Source organism: Camelina sativa, chromosome 7 (genome assembly GCF_000633955.1).
Source record: "Camelina sativa cultivar DH55 chromosome 7, Cs, whole genome shotgun sequence".
Taxonomy (NCBI): Eukaryota; Viridiplantae; Streptophyta; class Magnoliopsida; order Brassicales; family Brassicaceae; genus Camelina; species Camelina sativa.
The window spans coordinates 16,321,521-16,339,908 of NC_025691.1; the positions used below are offsets into that span (position 1 = coordinate 16,321,521).

The 18,388-nt window shown below is 35.3% G+C and overlaps 4 protein-coding genes across 5 annotated transcripts; 1 reads left to right on the forward strand and 3 right to left on the reverse strand.

Moving 5' to 3' along the window:
- On the reverse strand, positions 1,950–4,573 carry LOC104701269 (protein PLASTID MOVEMENT IMPAIRED 2-like). 2 transcript variants are annotated; one of them, XM_010416918.1, is made up of 3 exons: positions 4,400–4,573; positions 4,146–4,277; positions 1,950–3,925 (listed from the first exon to the last, which is right to left on the reverse strand). In XM_010416918.1, the coding sequence occupies exons 2-3, from the start codon at positions 4,254–4,256 to the stop codon at positions 2,123–2,125; spliced, it is 1,914 nt and encodes a 637-aa protein (XP_010415220.1). In that variant the 5' UTR covers positions 4,257–4,277; positions 4,400–4,573; the 3' UTR covers positions 1,950–2,122. The 2 variants fall into 2 exon arrangements, with proteins under 2 accessions (XP_010415220.1, XP_010415219.1); XM_010416917.1 differs by having other exon boundaries at positions 4,146–4,280.
- LOC104704678 (non-specific lipid-transfer protein 2-like) lies at positions 7,373–7,852 on the forward strand. Its single transcript, XM_010420724.2, has one exon. It carries the CDS (start codon positions 7,398–7,400, stop codon positions 7,704–7,706), a length of 309 nt encoding a protein of 102 aa, XP_010419026.1. The 5' UTR covers positions 7,373–7,397; the 3' UTR covers positions 7,707–7,852.
- On the reverse strand, positions 9,814–10,391 carry LOC104701270 (major pollen allergen Ole e 10-like). The gene has a single exon (XM_010416919.1). The coding sequence runs from the start codon at positions 10,363–10,365 to the stop codon at positions 10,027–10,029; it is 339 nt and encodes a 112-aa protein (XP_010415221.1). The 5' UTR covers positions 10,366–10,391; the 3' UTR covers positions 9,814–10,026.
- Positions 15,151–16,906, reverse strand: LOC104704679. Its single transcript, XM_010420725.1, has 3 exons — positions 16,878–16,906; positions 16,388–16,780; positions 15,151–16,333 (listed from the first exon to the last, which is right to left on the reverse strand). The coding sequence occupies exons 1-3, from the start codon at positions 16,904–16,906 to the stop codon at positions 15,151–15,153; spliced, it is 1,605 nt and encodes a 534-aa protein (XP_010419027.1).

An 18,388-nucleotide genomic window follows, 5' to 3' on the forward strand; every position in this document is an offset into this window, starting at 1 on the left:
ACTAGAATAAGTTATTTTACCGGTCAATTTAAGTTTCGGTTCGACTTGATTTGTTCTCTCTAGTTTACTTCTAGAATTGTTTGTTTCTCTTTTCATTTTGGGTCTTAATTAAGAGACAAATCTCAACTAGTTTGGGGAATAAGAGTTAACAACATGTGTCGGAAAAAACATGAAAAACACAAATACACTACTTAAAAGTCAACTTCACGAGTCATGGCCAAACATTTTGAGTACTACATAATTTGGTCTTACTTTAACATTAATTTAGTTTCACAATTTTGAAAAGAAGATTTAATACAGCAAACTAAAATGATTCATTCTAATTGAATTAGGTTTTAGTTTTATTTACTTTTTTTTTCTTATTGTTATACGAAAAGGTTATACCAAATTTGTGGTCGGCTTGGCTAGTGGCGAAAATGTTTGGTCCTTCTATAATATGGAAGCTGAACTTTGCCCATTTGAGAGAGATGATTACGCGAATTCTGTCATCCCTCTCTCCTCTAACCTAATTTTCTCTCTCGCCTCTCTCCTCTAAAAACTCAAAAGCCGCCGTCTTTGGTCTATGGCCAACATCCGGTGGCTTTATAGCCCCGGGGTTGTGCTTTCTTTATAGTTTTCTTCCTTCTGTTGTAGTGTTCCTGTCGGTTGTGTAGTCCTCGAGCGGTTTTTGACCTCTCCCGACGAGATTGGAAGTGGAACTACTCTGGATTCCAGTTGTAGATCTGTTGATGATCTTGAAGATGTTGCTGTCTTGTTCGATCGACTTGTGTATTGACTTTGTATTACCAGCGATTCGTCCTCGTTTTGCCGTGTTTTCAAGAGTCTCGCTCTACCTTTGAAGTAACAGATCTGGTCCATCGTGTTAGTCGGTGGTGTTCGTCGGAGTTGTCTCTTCAGAGGGGGTGGTGCGGTCAATTCTTTTGTCCGGTAATCGAGCTCAATCTCATCAATTTAAGCTAGTTTGGTATATCCCCGGCTTGTTTGATGTTGGCCTTAGTTGTTGTTTTTCTGCTTATTCTACTGGTTTGTTAGGCCATCTAGTCTAGCTTTCGATCCCGAGGGAGTTACGGTCGGGTCTCTTGTTTGGTTTAGGATAGCTTTCGTTTACCTTCTTATTGGTCCATTGAATCTTTAAACCAATTTTCCTTTCACTGCCATTAGTCTAGAAAATAAATAGGTTTGTTTCGTGGTCTGTTCCATATCAGTTCTTGTAAGGCTAAACTCTTGTGGCAAGTGTCCATTTGTGGGGAGGCATAGTTCTAGATGTAGATTCTCGGTTCAAGATTAGGTGGTTAGGAATTAGATTCGAGTTCTTTGCTTATTTTGTTCGAAGTATTCGTTTTTATATGGGTTAAATCTTCGCGGTGATATCTATCCTTGGATCTCTTCCATTGCGTTTGCAGGTCCTTTCGACATCGACTCTTGAGTACTTAGTCCCGCGATTAATGTTCTCTTCCGACTTCTCCAATGATTTTGAGAACTTTTCTTTTGGATTTAGTTTGTATATTTTGTTCCCGTGTATCGGGTTTAAGCTTCCGGGGATATCTTTGTTTTCCGCAGGTTTTAGGATTTCAAAAACGCATCTCATCCTGTATTTCATCTTGGTATAATATAATGGAAATGTTCCAGTGAAAAAAAAAGAGAGATGATTACGCCCAAAAACGTATTACCCATTGGATAAAAATTTACCCAGGTCAAAAAAATATTTAAAAGCTAGTTAAATAGAAAGAAGAGACAATTGGCGTAATGAGGGGGAGTCGAACCGAGGTTGGGGGGGGGGTCAACATATTAAAGGAAAACCAATTATGCTACTGAAAATTAACAATTTTACATGCAAAACTATACTATTTCAACATTTTACCCGTCAGTTGACCCACCTAAGCTCTACGTGGGTCCGTCACTAATCCAACTTACTAAAACATTTTTGGTTCTAGTTTAAACTATTCAAATTACTAAAACAAATGATATTACTTATCTTTATTCATATACAACTCAAGTGTACATAAATACAATAAAATTCAAAACAATAAACCGGTTATAAGCTATACATTACAATTACAAACAATGTGAAACTTAAAATGCAAGCAAAACAAAACTAAGTTACGGCAACAAGATAAACTTCTCATTGTTGTTCTAAAGAGGAGTTACGCCTTTTCCTGCTAAAAAATTTAACCAAGTTTGGAACTTTCTTCTTCTTCTTGATTACAAAGAACGTTGGAGTCCCTCTGTTCCCTGATGAGTATCTTCTCGACTTCCCTCCTTGAACCGGTGTGAACTTCCCACTAAGCCTTGCCGATTTTCTTATTGGTATAGGAGAGTTGATCAAGCCTTTGTCTCCTGAGTTCTCTTCGTAACTTTGAAGCGATTTTCTTATAGGTTTAGAAGGCCTGATCACGCCATAGTCTTCTGAGTTCTGTTTGAACTTTTGAATCTCATCTTGGACCATTCTCTTTATCGATAGCGACCTTTGCATCCTGAACGATGCCCTTTCTTCTTCCACCATTGTTTTCCCACTCACTCTCTTTAAAGATTCCGTCTTTAACAAAATCGCTTTAGTGCTAGCCTTGAGTGCTTCAACCCATGCCATTGCAGCTTCCACTTTCTTCTCTGCAGTTTCTTTCGCGTGACAAGCTTGTCCACTCAAATACTCGTACTCGAATCTTGGGATTGTGATGGTTGAACTTCTCTGAGATTCCATTTCCCGAGTTTCCATTGTCTTCTCTGCCATAGACTCAAGCTTCTCGAGAGCTAAAGCCTCTGCGTGCTTGGCTTTCTTAAGCTCATCTAACTTGAAAAGCAACTCTTTCTCCTTCTCACCAATTCCTATTTCAGTTTTATGTACTTCACTCTTTATGACCGTTGCTTCTTCTTTAAGCTCAAGCTCCTCTTTCTTTGTAGCTTCTCTATCATTCTTTAGCTTCTCAAATGAAGTAGTTAAATTGTCAGCAAGAGAGCTGATTCTTTCTTCCGCTGCAAATACTGCTTCTAACTGATCTTTCGCAATAAGCAGCTTCGAATTGAGTCTCTCAATCATTATATCATCCTTTTGTATCATCTTCTCAAACCGTGTTGTTTCTTGTTTGGCTTGATCAAGTTCTTGCCTCAAGGTATCCATTGTATTGACCAAACAAAAGAGCTCCGCGTTAATCGAAGCGAGTTCTTCCTTCTTTGCTTCTGTTGCTTCTGTAATCTCTTTCAAAACCGACAAAACATCTTTCCCTCTTCCAAAACCACGGGTTTTCGATCTCGACATACTATCATTCCTCTGAACCTTCCTCTCCATCTCCTTAACAAGCTTCAACTGCATCTCTAACATCTCAATATCTGATAAAGTCTCAGACAACTCATTCTCAATGTTCTTTGATCTCTCAATCTCCCTCATCATTTCCCTTATTCTCTTCTTCCGTTTATCTAATGACTCAGACACTTCCTTTTGTTCTCTCTCTCTCTGCTCCTCAACCTCTTTACACTCCTTCAATGCCTCTATCTTCGCCAACTCAACCAAAACATGCTCTTCGTTAGCAACATCAACCTCTAACTTAAGACTCTCTAACAACTTCAAATTCTCCTCCATTTTAAAACTTAACTCCATTACTTCTTTCTCTGCCACAGCTTTCTCTCTCGAAACATACGCTATATCAAGCTTCAACTTACTCAGTTCTTGCTTCACATCCTCTAATTCTCTCATAATCCCAGCATTCCCAGCTATCCTTGACTCCTTCATCACAGCTTCAGTATCGAAAAATCGAGACTTTAACCTTTGATTCGACTCCTCTATCCGTAAAGTAAGCTCCTTTACTATCTCCTTCGCCTTGAACAGCTCCGCTTCTGCTTTCGCCTTTGCAAACTCAGAAACTCTTCTACTCTCTCTATACATTCCAAGTTCTCTCCCTGACTTATGCAAATCCTCCGCAACTGAAGATGACTGTTCACCAAAATCAAAAATTCATAAACAAGAACCACGAATCATCAAAAGTCATAACCAACTTGTAATACTAAACTTGCATCATTTGCTTTAAAAATCAAAACTTCAGCAAACTAAATGCATCAATTTGCTTTAAAAAATCAAAACTTTCACAAACTAAACGCATTATTTGCACAAATATGAAAGACATAACTCAAAAGGTTTGATCTTTGGGATTCACCTTAATGACGGGTAAATCAAGCTGAGGAGAGACGTTTCGAGTAGCTCTTTGTCCGTACTTATTAATGGCGGCTTTCACTGATACAGTTCCACCTAAATTCTTGTCAGCCATTGATTTGTTCCTCCAAGGTTTCTACTGAAACATAGAAACAATTTAGTCTTTTTTTTTGGGGAACTAAAAATTACAGACACAAACAGAGTGACCCATTAGTAAAGGAGAACATTTTTTTTCTTTTCTTTTTTAGTAAAACTTACTGGTGAGTAAGATGTTGGAGGAAGAGAATGGTTGATAATGTTGTGTGTTGCATAGAATACACAGAAGAGAAGGAGATGATGATGATGATGATTGGCTCACATCGAGCTTGAATTTTCCTTATCATTTTTTTTTGGTTTCTCTGGAAAGGTTAGAGAGAATTTATGAAATTTTGTTTCTTCTGTACTTAGTCTGAGGCTAAGGATACCACAAGTTGCACAAATATATGTCATGTGCCCCTATGTGAATAATAATCAAATAAATTTCTTTTTTTCAATTTTTTTTATGTGTTCACTGTTCACAACACAGTTGTTCTTTTATTTATTTATTTTTTATTTTTTATCACACAAACTTGTTTTCATTTATCCAATGAAACAAGGTTCACATACATACATGGTACAAGGATAAAAAGGCTTAAAGCAAAGACCAAAGCTATGAAGCATATTGGTGCAAGTGATAACACGGTTGGTCGAAGAGTCATCCACGAGCAAAGCGGTAGATGAACCAATGGTCACAGCAATAAACTAAGTGACGTTGAAGAGGGTTCCAAAGCCGAGGTTCTCGCCGACACAAGAAGGGGGAGCTGGGTTTGCTCAACGGCAAGGAGGATTAAGGTAGTGTTGTCAATTGACGGGTTTGGGGATAATAAGTTGAGGAAGAAACGGTAACGCCGCTCCACAGGGAAAAGGTCAAAAAGCCGTTCTTCCGCAACCTGTTGATATCATGAATATCATCCTTATACTTGATGGATAGAACTTGCTTGGGTTCGATATTCAGAGGAAACATGGGGACAAGATTAAGATTGAAGAGTTTTCGGTGATCCCCGCTCCATAGAGAGGGGATCATAATGCTGATTGTCTTCCATCCATTAACATATCTAGAACTAGATATACCATACCAAGTAGCCTAATGCTTAAATGATTAAATGAAACACTAGAGGATTGTCCATTGACCAAAATTCGAGTGACTATTGCAAATCCATCTCAATGATACCGATATAGGACTAATTTGAGGAGATGAATACAAGTGTAAAAACATTTCATGATAATATTCAAAAATACTATACTTTCAAGTTTTGTTGTCAAAAATATCACATGTTCTAAAGATACCATCAATAGTTTTAGTTTTTCAAAAATACCACAAGTACAATTAAACCCTAAACCCATTAACTTAATGTTCCTACCCCTAAAATCTTTACTGTAAACTTAAAATAGTTAATCTGCGTTTTAAACGAATAAATTCTAAATTTTTGAAAATTAAGTATTGTATTTGTAGTATTTTTGGAAAATCAAAACTTTATGTGGCTTTTGTGAAACATATAGTATTTTTGGCAAAAAAAAAAATGTATGATATTTTGAAGAATTTTTCTTTCATTAATGGAGATATTTTTTAATTAAATATCGATGTGGTCATAATTAAAGTTGATTTTGATTCGGTTTTGGTTCATATAATACATATGTTAGAGAGAAAAAAATATTACTATAAAAGAAGAAATTAATACATTGTGTAATTTTGTGTGGATCGAAAGAGGAATACATACCTAGCTAGGCTAGGCACATGTTTATGTGTTGATCTTTCTTTCTTTCTCCTTTCTTTTCTTTTTTGCGTAAACTAAAAAAAATTTGTAACGATCTGGTTCAACTTTAGTTGTGTTGTTTACACATTTAGTAATAGTTTACACATTTATTAATGTTTGAAAGAATAACGGATAATTCTTAAAAATATCCCTCCATATTAACTATTTTTAAAACTATTTTTTATGTACAAAATAACCAAATTATTTTTTTTGAGTGACAACAAGAATATAAAATCACCAAAATCGAAAAAATTTCTCATCAAAAAATTAAAAATTTTTCCTTCAAAAATTATTTGCTTTCCGCCAACATAAAAAAAATTTCCACCAAAATTACGAAAATTAATTTTTCCACCAAATTTTTTGAAATTTATACCTTATAAAAACCTTGTAAACGCTTTTAAAAATCTTATATAAAAGTTTTTATAAGGTTTTTATAAGGTTTTAAAATTTTTTTAATAAGATGTTTATAAGGCATTTACAAAGTTTTTATAAAGTTTTTTATAAGACTTTTATAAAGTTTTTATAACTTTATAAATGTTTTATAAATATTTTTAAATCGTTTAAAACGTTATAAAAACTTTCTAAAATCCTTGTTAATTTTATTTTGCGGGAAAATTTGTGGCGAAATTTTTTACAAGCCCATATGTAGATGTATTAGTGATCGATTATCGAATTTCAGCCTCAGGTTACTTTCATACTGCTCAATGGTTTAATGAGACAAGACTCAACTCAAGACACTAATATTCTACGCAATACCATGCAATACGTACGATACGAGACCTTCATTATCCAACAAGGTAATTCATGATGGTCTTAAATATGATACCCATAGCAATTAAACCATACCAGCATTAACAACAGTTTTTGAAATTTTGAAACTCTTAATATCTTTGTTGACGGTTGTTTGCGCGCGTTTATACTAGAAGTTCGAAAGATTTGTGATCAATGTCAGTCATAATGAGAGTTTCTCTAATTAATGTTTCTCTTTACATTCCCTCAGGGACTAAAAATCAGTTTCTAGCGGTCACGGGTCACCTATTTGTATATCATGGCTTCAAGCCTTCAACACAATCACATTTAAATGTAAAATTTTCTCGTGAGATAAATAAAAAAAAATTATTGTATTTCGATGATATAAATAGTCAAATCATTTATTTTATAATCTTTTCATATGAGGTATTTTCTATCTAAATAATTAACCCATGTACCCTATTTTTATAAACGTGATTACTTACTTGTTCTCGACCTTTAGTTTCTAGGTTCTTTTTGCATGACGGCTAGTTACGTTCACGTTATTTAACGATGCAAGATTCATGCATTTCGCGTTATGCAATGCAATACGAAACCCATACCCAAATAAATACCAAAACAAGACCACAAAATGTTCCTAAGAAAAAAAATTACAAAACCCAAAACAATTAAACATGAAGATCGTGACACTGATACTAGTCGTTTCCGTCATGCTTTCGTTATCATTCTCGGCTGCCATCAAAGCCGCCGACACGGGAGACAAAGGAAACGTGGGAGTGACATGTGACGCAAGGCAGCTTCAGCCTTGCCTTGCAGCGATTACGGGAGGTGGACAACCCTCAGGTGAATGTTGTGCAAAGCTTACAGAACAACAGTCTTGCCTGTGTGGTTTCGCTAAGAACCCTGCCTTTGCGCAGTACATAAGCTCTCCAAACTCTCGCAAAGTCCTCGCTGCGTGTGGTGTAGCTTATCCCACTTGTTGAAAACTGATCTAGAGATTTTATAGATATAAATAAATGAAAGGAAATAAATAACATTATATCAAACGTTTTATGAAACAATTTAACCCGTTTGTGTTAATGTACTTGGCTTATATCGTTAAATAAAGTTTAATTTTCTTATTGATATTTTTATACAGTAACTTTCACTGGGAAACGATTTAAAAGCCTAATTAAACACACTAAAAGATCGAAAGTGATAAGAGAAGTTTATATGTGAAACAATCGGATCCGTTTTTTTCTTAAATAATAAATAATAAATATGATAATATTAAATACTTAAGACTAGTGGTCCCATACTCACTAGCCACGTAACCATAATCAAACCAAACAGCAGAAAATATAACAATACCAATAACGAGTAGATAACCAATAACCAATAACCAATATTAATTCATAATAAATATCCAAACAACATGAATTAAAGAACCAGCATTCCTAAACAATGTCCTAATGACTCAACTCTAGCAAACTAGCAAGCCAGACAGCAACCAAATGAATCACTAGAATATCCTCCTCTTCATTGCCTTGATTCCACGATCACACTTTGCCTTTACCTGCACCACAAACACAAATTGAGATGCATGCATATTTTATAAACACTCAGTAAGGTAATCCTCCCATCTATTGGACTATACACGCAAGCAATAGAGACATCTCTAACCATCAACCAACAATCAATAACCAAACAACAACAAACCAGGACTTTGCATCGACCGACACCAACCATGCATCGACCGACACCAACTGGGGTTGCATCAACCGACACAAGATTTCATCGACCGATACAAGGTACACTTGCATCGACCAACACGCACAATGCATCGACCGATGCTCGACATTTCACGAAATCCCTAATTGCATCGACCAACGCCTCCACATAGCATCGACCGACACACAAAGGTGAGTTTTTCCCCGAAGCTTCTGGCCGGATCTCCATCCCTAAACCACCAAGAACACAAATCTATTGCCATAAAAAGCTTCCCAAAGCCTCTTGCAACACAACAACATACTAACAAGCCAATAAACACATAAAACAAGCAGATCAGAGAAATCTCTAGCTTAGATAAGCCATGGTTATGCACTTACCTTTGCTACAGACGATTCTGAACCTCAAACAAGAAAGAAAACGCTCATACAACGATCCCAGCTACAGATCTCTATTCTTTTCTCTCAAAAGCGGCACTAAACCTCAAGAACAGCAAGAACTCCTTTTCTCTCTTCTTTTCTGGACAAACCCTTCTTATAAACTCGCAACAAGGGTTTCCTTTCCCCAAAACGCAACGTTTAACTTAAACTCGCCTGAACAAACCAACCTTGCATCGCCGGATGCATCTCCTAAACCGGAATTTTGGTTCGCGGATATTACAATATTTTAACGGTAAAAATTAATGGTGGCTTTTGACAGAGATTTAATATTATCATTATATTTTAACTCCTCCTGGTATACCACTGGGCAAACTTTTTGTTTTCTATTTAAATTTTGTTTTTTTTTTGGAATTTACAGATTTTGTTGGATTTTGTTTAATAATTTTTGGAATTAAATCAGTTTGATTCAACATGCCTTTATTTTAAATTAGGTTGAGTTTACTAAGTTACTAAGATATAATAAATTAATAATTTGTAGACATAGTAATGTGTTATCAATACTATTTTCTTTCTTATTTTTATACAGTATAATCTATAACATATAAATATTATTTGATCATGGGATTTTCAATGAATAGTTTAATCTAATTTCTTAGATCTTTTATTTATTTTTTCGGAATTGAAAGGTGAGTTATTTGACCAAATCTATAGATACTAAAAACTTACATTTAAATGAGTTCTCTTACCTAGTAAACCCATTAAATGATTATGCTGAATGAAATAGTGATGATTTGTCAATTTTCATACCATGTAGCACTCTAAGAGTTTCTACTCAAGTTACATTCATTTAATATAATGACGATGAGCTTGAAAACTTAGTTGTATGTGGGAATCACAAAATGTTGAATATAATGACCAAAATCATCACGATAAAATACTTTGTTCAAAAAAAAAAAAAACTTAATATATGAGTATATGACCCCTTTTTTTGGGTAAGAGTGAACCTTTTTTTTATAGCAACACTTATTATATGACTAAAACTCAATGAAAAATAACTTTCATTTTGGTTCGACCTCAGCTGAACCACCATTTTATTTTCAAAAAAAAAAAAAAACTTTCATTTATTAACCTTACATAATGTTTAGAAATAAGTTTGACTCCACATAATTGTTTATATTCGTAAGAAAATACAAAATCATTCACCAAACCATGTATTCTATGCAAACACACAACCACCATGACTTGGATTAGTATCAACGATTCGACCAGAGTGATTGAAATCACACGCCTCTTTAGTGTCCCCGTTGAACTGGTAGTAATCATTCATCATATATGATGCATGGTTAGTAAGAGTATTTGGTTCATAGCAAGGTCCACCAGGTTTGATTATTACACAACTAGATGTTAATACACTACCGCATAGCCAATCAAGGTTAGCTTGTAATTGTGCATCTGTTGCCGATGGATCTGACACACACCATGTCTTTGCTGAGACATGAAGGGAGTGGGGTACAAGGAAAAATAGAAAGAAGATTAATGTCAACCGAGAAAACATTGTAGTGTTTTGCCGAGTAAACTAACTCAAATGATATTGCAATATCTCTCTCTCTCTCTCTCTCTCTATATATATATATAATTTCTTCTGAAAGTAATTATTTCCATAAAATATTATTACTTTATTTATAATTCGTTGACCAATTTATGGTTGAAAATATAAAATATAATTTGGTCAATGTAAAGTCAATTTGGTCAATGTAAAATTATATTTTCATAAACTATTAACATTCCATAATTCACATTGACTTTAATAGTTAAATTAATGTAGTTTACATTGCATTTAATATATAATATGATAAAATTTCTTCTGAATGTAATTTATTTCCATGGTATTTTTATTTTATTTTATAAACCTTTACTCATTTATTGTAGTTTCTGGTGCAATTTAAGACTAGTTGACTAATGAAGTAAATGAAAATTATGGAATATTAATACTTCTTTTGTTCCAATATATAAGATTTTTTTCAAGTTTTTATGCATAATTTATATTAATTAAATTATAATTCTGAAATATTTTTTCTATTGGTTGAATTTTTATAAAATTACCAAATATTTATCGTTTTAAATTTTTGTGCTTTTAGCAAAAACAAAAAAAAATATATAATGGAACAGAGGGAGTAGTAGTTTATAAAATTTAAACACGCACACCCGCAGGATTTTAATTTTTTTTTTTTATCAATATAAATTGTTGAGCTCAAATATAATCATTCAAACTTTTGAGTATAAATCTATATAAAGACTAACTAACTTTACTAAGTGATATATTGGTGAAGATAATATTTATTTGTTATATCTATTTGCGTGAGATTTTATTTAAATTTTTTATCAATAAGAATCTGAAACGATCAGATCTATTTTTTTTTCAAAATAATAAATAATAATAATAAATAAACTATAACTAGTGGTCCCATACCCACTAGCCACCTAACCACAATCACAACCAACAACGGAAAATAAACAGATACCCATAACCAATAAATAACCAATAATAAACAAATATTATAACATAACCATATCCAAATACCAAACAACATGAAACACAAACCAACAACCTAGCAATGTTTCTAATGACCCAACTCTAGCAACCTAGCAAGTCCCTATAACATCTTCCTCTTCATCGCCTTGATTCCACGATCACACTTTGCCTTTACCTGCACCACAAACACAAATTGAGATGCATGAGTATTTGATAAACACTCAGTGAGGCAATCCTCCCATCTACTGGGCTATACACACAAAAAATAAGATCCCTCATGCCACAAACAACAATAATAAAACAAACCAGGAACATGCACAAAGCGACCCGACACAATCCAGTTACTGTCAGAAGGGTGTCGACCGATACCCGAAGGTGTCGACCGACACCACTTGGGTGTCGACCAACACCTGCTCGACACTCCCGAAACCCTAACGGTATCGACCGACACCTCGACATGGTGTCGACCGACACTCGCTAAGTCCCCAAGTCGTCCTCGCGTTGGTGTCGACAAACACCATATTGGTGTCGACCGACACCACTGCCGGGCAGAGATCTCCTTCGAACAGAACCTTCAAATCTCGCCTCCAAACTTCTCCTTTTCGTCCCACACGATCCCAGGAGCGAATCCAAGCCTCAGGAGCTACGAAAAACACACAAAACAACCAAAAGAACAACCAATCTTAACTTAGATAAGCCATGGTCATGCACTCACCTCTTTGCAGGAATTTTCTGACTAACAATGACGAATCCCACACTCCCAGCAACCTTCTAACAAGTTCCTAGCCCTGGATCTTCACTCCCACAGCAAGATCTCACCAAGCTCACCTTGAAATCTCACAAGCTCTCACAAAAACTTTAGAAACTGTTTTCTCCTCTTTCTCTCTCTCTCTCAAGCGGCGTAAACAACCCAAAAACACGACCTAGGTCAATTTTTCTCCTTTAATATTCGGTTCAATGGTTTCCTTAAACCAAACCGAACCAAATCGATCAAAAACTCAATCTGGTCGAACCAGAAAAACTTGGTGTCGACCGACACCACCATGGGTGTCGATCGACACCCACCCCCAAAACGCAGAGTTTTTACTACAGGAAATGTGGGTATTAATAGCGGCCGTTAAACGCCATGAGTTTACAATTATAGCGTTTCCTAAAACGCTCTGAGATCGCCCGTTATAGTAGGTCGGACACTTTTAATAGCGGATTGCCGGTTTGCTATAGTTAAAGATACAACGATAACATTGTATACTGTGCAATTGTTAATATTTATAATAACGTGATACAAATGTTATTAAAACTCATTAATTGGATTTTACCTATAGCAAAGATAGCAAATATTTCGTATTTTTAGTTTGTTTTGAATTTATTCAAAATTTATTTATTAAAATGAATTACAAATTATTTATTATTTAAAATAAATAAATAATTTCGAATATTTGTAAAAAAAAATATATTTAATTAATACAAAATATATAAATATATTTAAATGTTTAGATAACCATAACAAATTTCATTGTTTACAAAAACCACAAACACCTATCAATCTACCACTAACAAGCCTTCACAATCATCCCTAACATAAACACTATCATCATCACAAGCTTCATCATCCAAATCATCGACTTCTTGGACAGACGAAGGTGCAACACCTAAATCCTCTTATGTTTCCAACTCATGATAGTCTGTAGGTGGTGCTCTCATAACAACATACCAATTTGAATTATCATCTTCCCTAGAATAGAAAACCTGTTTTGCTTGAGAAGGTAGAATGAATGGATCTTTCAAATAGGCTGTTTGGTTCATATGAAGGTTGACAAGAGTGAAACCATCTTCCTCCTTCACACCATTCCCTGTGTTGGCCCAATTGCATCTAAACAGCGGCACTTTGAACATGTGATAGTCCATAAGTAAAATCTCCTTTATCACTCCATAATATGTAAGCATATCAGCGACTTGTCTCATATCTCGAGCACTTGATCTACACATGCTAAATGCTTCATAAGTTACTCCACTGTTTTGTGTCTTCCGCTTAACCGCATCTGTGTGAAACCGTTGCCCATTAACGATAAATCCTTTATGTGCTAAAGCAACATTTCTTGGTCCAAATGCCAACCACCTTATCTCCTTAGAATGACTATTTGTTGAGTCTGAATGAATCTGCCACAGTAAAATTCCATCCTTGATCATCAAGCTGAAGTACTAAAATGATAATCACGAATACCAGTCATCAAGATGCAACCTAAGCTAACCAGTCACTAAGCAAAACATGATCATGAAACTAACAATCTGTGCCAAGAAAACTAGTCATCCAGCTACAGGCTAAACTAACCAGTCATTAATCAAAACATGATCATGAAGCTACCAATCTGTCCCAATAAACCATTCATCAAGCTACAAGATAAGCTAACAAACTGGTCCAAGAAGACCAGCCATCAAGATACAAGATAAGCTAACCAGTCATTAAGCAAAACATTATCATGAAGCTAACAAGCTAATCAGTCAATTTAACAAGCTGTATAACAAATAATCAAGAAGACAAGTTGCATCTGGAAACATTTATTTTAAGTCATTGTGCAAACTGCTCAGTATGGTTTTTCCATAACAAAGTTTCATTTTTAGCACATCGAGCATCATTAGCTTGTAATTCTTCCAAATGCATCCTGATTTTACATTAAACAACAGTTTTGAGAATGAAATAATAATAATAATTAGTAGATGAAACATAAAAGGTTACCTCTTACTCAATATAAGGATCCAAATATGCCATGTTCATTAGCACATAGCGATGTGCAGTGTCTCTATCTTTATCTGATAGGGTAACTTCTTTACCCTTCTGCAGAGGTCGACCTTCAACCACGCCTCTATTAGCCTCAATATCTTCACTGCGATTAACTGTTTCTTGAACTGGTACTAAATCTTTAAGGAACTCTAAACAAAATGCAACGCATTCTCCAGCTAAATACCCCTCAGCCATGCATGCTTCTGGCCTTGCATGATTCTTAACAAAAGCCTTAAGTGTTTTCATGTACCTATAACTTAGTCAAGTAATGAATATTAGTTGAACATAATTGCAGGAAATACATATATTGAAGCAAATGAGTACATCAAACCTTTCGAAGGGATACATCCAGCGGAAGTGTACCGGTCCTCCCAAACGTGCCTCTTTTGATAGATGAATTGGAAGGTGGAACATGATATCAAAAAGGGATGGAGGGAAGAAGCGCTCCAGTTGACACATTGTTTCCACAAACTCTGTCTCCATTGTCATTAGTTTCTCCGGGCGATGATGCGTTGACACAACCTGTTGAAGTAACTGCATAATCTATTGATGGCAATCCTAGGACCCTTATGTAACAACCCTCTTAATGCAGCCGGTAACAAGTTCTGTATTAGGGCATGATGATCATGCGACTTTAAACTACCTATATTTGGAGGGTTAACTGAAACACTATTCGCAATATTACCACAATAACCATCAGGACCTCTAAACTTAGATAACCTTTGGCAGAAAATGGTCTTTTTTTTCTTGGATAACCAGCAAGCTGCTGGAGGTAAGTATGTTTTCTTTCCCCTGACCTCTGTGTGCAAGTGATTTCTGATTCCAATATCTTCTAAGTCTTTTCTTGCTTTCAAACTATCTTTTGACTTAGCACTTTGCATCAAGATAGAAAATATAGCATCCAACACATTTTTTCTACGTGCATAACATCAATATTATGACGAACAGGCAAATCCTAGCACATGAAGGAATAAACTGTTAGGCTAGCTTATTCAGATTCAACAATAAGAGAATATAGTTCAATTACTTTACTTTACCTTCCTGTAATGTAGTTCAAAGAATATTGATTTCTTCTTCGACCACCATAGATCATTTGATTCTCCACACTCTTCTTGATCCACCTCATCATCTTCCAACTCAGTTCTTTTTCTTTTAATTCCCTTGTCTAGAGGTTTTCCAAAATCATTCCTAAAAGCTTGTAGTGTCTCATATATTTCAGCACCAGTTTGTATCCTTTTAGCATTCCCTTCCTCAACAGTGTTGTCAAACCAAGCTTTTTTATATCTGTAACGATGGCCAAGCGGTAGTCTCTTTCTATTCCCCATATAGACAAACTTACGGCTAAACTTAAGCCATCTGGAAGGTGTATCTTTTCCACATACATTGCAGGCTTGTTTCCCCTTCACTTTACATCCAGACAATGTTCCTAAGGCTGGATAGTCACTGATACTCCAAAGCAGCATGACTCTAAGTGTGAAATTCTCTTTCGCAAATGAGTCGTAGACTTCAATACCCTCAGCCCACAAATCTTTTAAATCGTCTATCAGTGGTGCCAAGTAAACATCTATGTTATTCCGAGGAGCTGTTGGACCAGGGATCAACAAAGTCAACATTATATTTTCAGCCTTCATACACATAGTCGGAGGCGAGTTATAGTTCACCAACAACACTGGCCATGTGCTGTGATTGGTGTTTTGCATGGAGAAAGGGTTCATACCATCTATAGAAATTCCAAGTCGAAGATTCCTTAGTTCAGCAGCAAAGTCTGGCCATGTAGCATTCACTTGTGCCCATGATATAGAATCAACGGGGTATCGCATTGTACCATCTTTAGTGCCATTGGTATAGTGCCACCGCAAATCTTCAGCCATCTTTTTTGATCCAAACATCCTCCTAAATCTGTCCTTGATTGGAAAATATCTAAGGACCTTTGCTGGAATCCCAACCTTCATCTCATTACTGTGCTTATCCTTCTCCCATCTTGAAACTTTGCATCTTGGACAGCTGTCTAACTTCTCAAACTCCTTCCTATATAGTATGCAATCATTCTTGGAAGCATGAATATTTTCATATCCGAAACCAAATATCTTCAGAAATTTTTTGATTGCAGCTAAACTCTTTGACAGTACAATGTCTTCAGGTAGCATGTCCTGAATTAAATCCAACAGCTGATCAACGTAGTTCTCTGACACACCACTCTTAACCTTGAATCTGTAAAATCACATAATTGCTGAAACCTTGGTGTATTTGATACAATAAGAGTACAATGGAGTTTCAGCTTCTCTTAACTTTTTCCTAAACTCATTTTCCTCTACTGCTTCACCGTCGTTTGCCTCTAATGCTTCATCATCATTCCTCAGAGTTGGTTCACCTTCACCCATAGAGATTGCTGTCTTAAACAAGTCAAATGCCTCTGTTTCGTGTTGAGGACCACTGTCTTCTGTAGATGCTCTTTTTTCACCATGAATACTCCAACAAGAAGTCTTATACTTCTTATCCGTACCCCTTATCACTAGATTCTCAACAATTTCATCTATCAACTGATGGCATACATTGCGGCAATCTCTACATGGGCATAGCATTTCAAACAGATTGCCCAATCTTCTTGCTGATGAATTGGCGAATTTCGTTCCTCCTTCTAAGTACTCGATGCTATTCCTACATTGTGAATTAGAAAAGAATTTAGATTTCCATTTGGCAGCGAAAAGAATTTCGTTTGTTAATATAAGTAAGCTTGATTGAATTTATTGTATACCTTGGCAGCGAAATCCACGTCTTATCCATTTGGTCACGATAGAGATGGATCCGTTCTGAAATGATTTGGTGAACACAAAGGAAGAGATGGGGAAGTTTTGGTAAACCCTAAAGATGAGTTGTGTTCTGTAAGCTTAGCGAGACAGATCAACGGTGTATGTTTCGCAAGATTGCAATTCGGTGATTACCGCTCATTGACTAAAAATAATAACGGCTCAGATCAAAGTTAGCGAGACAGATAAACGGTGTAGGTTTCGCCTAGATTGCAATCTCGGAGGTTACTGCTTATTGGCTAAGAACAATTAACGGCCAGATCAAAGTTAGCAAGACAGATCAACGGTGTACATTAATTGTGTCTACAATAAGAAAGGACGGCTGAGATCATAGTCGGCGATATCCAATGGTGTAGGATTCGTCCTATAATCTGGGAGGTTAATTCTCATTGGTTAAGAGTTGTTTTTTCATTTTAAATCCAAAAATAAGCATATAAAATAAATTATTTTTTAAAAAAATATCAAAATAAGTATTTCAATGTTTCTGAATATTATTTCTTATAATTATAAATTTTATAATTAAGAACAATTAGTATAAGTTAGTATTCCAACACTAAGTCTTAGTTTAGGGTTTAGGGTATAGGGTTTAGGGTTTAGGGTTTAGACTTTGGAGTTTAGTGTTTATGTTTCATACTTTAGGATTTAGAAATTTAACTATAATTTTTGTGGTTTAGGGTTTTAACTATATGTTTTTGAGTATAGAGCACAAATGAAGCACAAAAATACAAATTTTTAGCAAACCGGTTTAGACATAACCGGTTTAATTTAGACATAATTGAAACAGGTTTAATTTAGATATAATCGATGGGATGATGCTTATATCATCTTAAACCGGTTTGAACATAATTTAGACATCTATAAAACGGTTTAATTTACGAAATTTCCATCACCGGTTTAATTTAGACATCTCCAAACCGTTTTAATTTTCGAAATCTCCAAACCGGTTTAATTAGCAATGACCAGTTTAATTTTCGAAATTCCTAGCACTGGTCAAATTCCAACAATTGCTAATCAGTCATTAACCATAATAAAAATCCATTACAATTACAATACAAATTAAAATAAAAATTCCAACAATTGCAACATCATATCCCATCCATTCACACAAACTTTATTTTATCATTTGGCCATGCTACAACTGAACCTATTGCATCAGTAATGGTTTCAATCTCTGAATTTGGCCTCCACACCTTTGCTATACCAATCTTAGCCACTTCAACCGAGACCTTGCTTGCATTTGGACCTATGAGTACAATATGGCACGAGTCGTTCGGATCTGTTGAAACTACTCTTCCTTCAGCTAACTTACGTCCAGAGTTGCTGCAATCTAAAAGATAACACTTCTGCTTTGGACTTCTGGTGGAACTATTGCTGTCTGGACTCTACAACTCAAAGCAAATAATAGAAGCAAGTTCCGACATCAATGAAAGTTCCAACATCAATCAACAGACAAAGAAAT

What these genes read in the sequence shown, in the direction of transcription:
- LOC104701269 (XM_010416918.1), bottom strand. Translation starts at nt 4,256, where the DNA reads ATGGCTGACAAGAATTTAGGTGGAACTGTATCAGTGAAAGCCGCCATT. An exon ending in TTGATTTACCCGTCATTAAG is followed by an intron (nt 3,926 to 4,145) that starts GTGAATCCCAAA and finishes TTTGGTGAACAG; the next exon opens with TCATCTTCAGTTGCGGAGGA.
- LOC104704678 (XM_010420724.2), top strand. Translation starts at nt 7,398, where the DNA reads ATGAAGATCGTGACACTGATACTAGTCGTTTCCGTCATGCTTTCGTTA.
- LOC104701270 (XM_010416919.1), bottom strand. Translation starts at nt 10,365, where the DNA reads ATGTTTTCTCGGTTGACATTAATCTTCTTTCTATTTTTCCTTGTACCC.
- LOC104704679 (XM_010420725.1), bottom strand. Translation starts at nt 16,906, where the DNA reads ATGGATAAGACGTGGATTTCGCTGCCAAG. An exon ending in ACGTGGATTTCGCTGCCAAG is followed by an intron (nt 16,781 to 16,877) that starts GTATACAATAAA and finishes TTCACAATGTAG; the next exon opens with GAATAGCATCGAGTACTTAG. An exon ending in AGAGAAGCTGAAACTCCATT is followed by an intron (nt 16,334 to 16,387) that starts GTACTCTTATTG and finishes GTGATTTTACAG; the next exon opens with ATTCAAGGTTAAGAGTGGTG.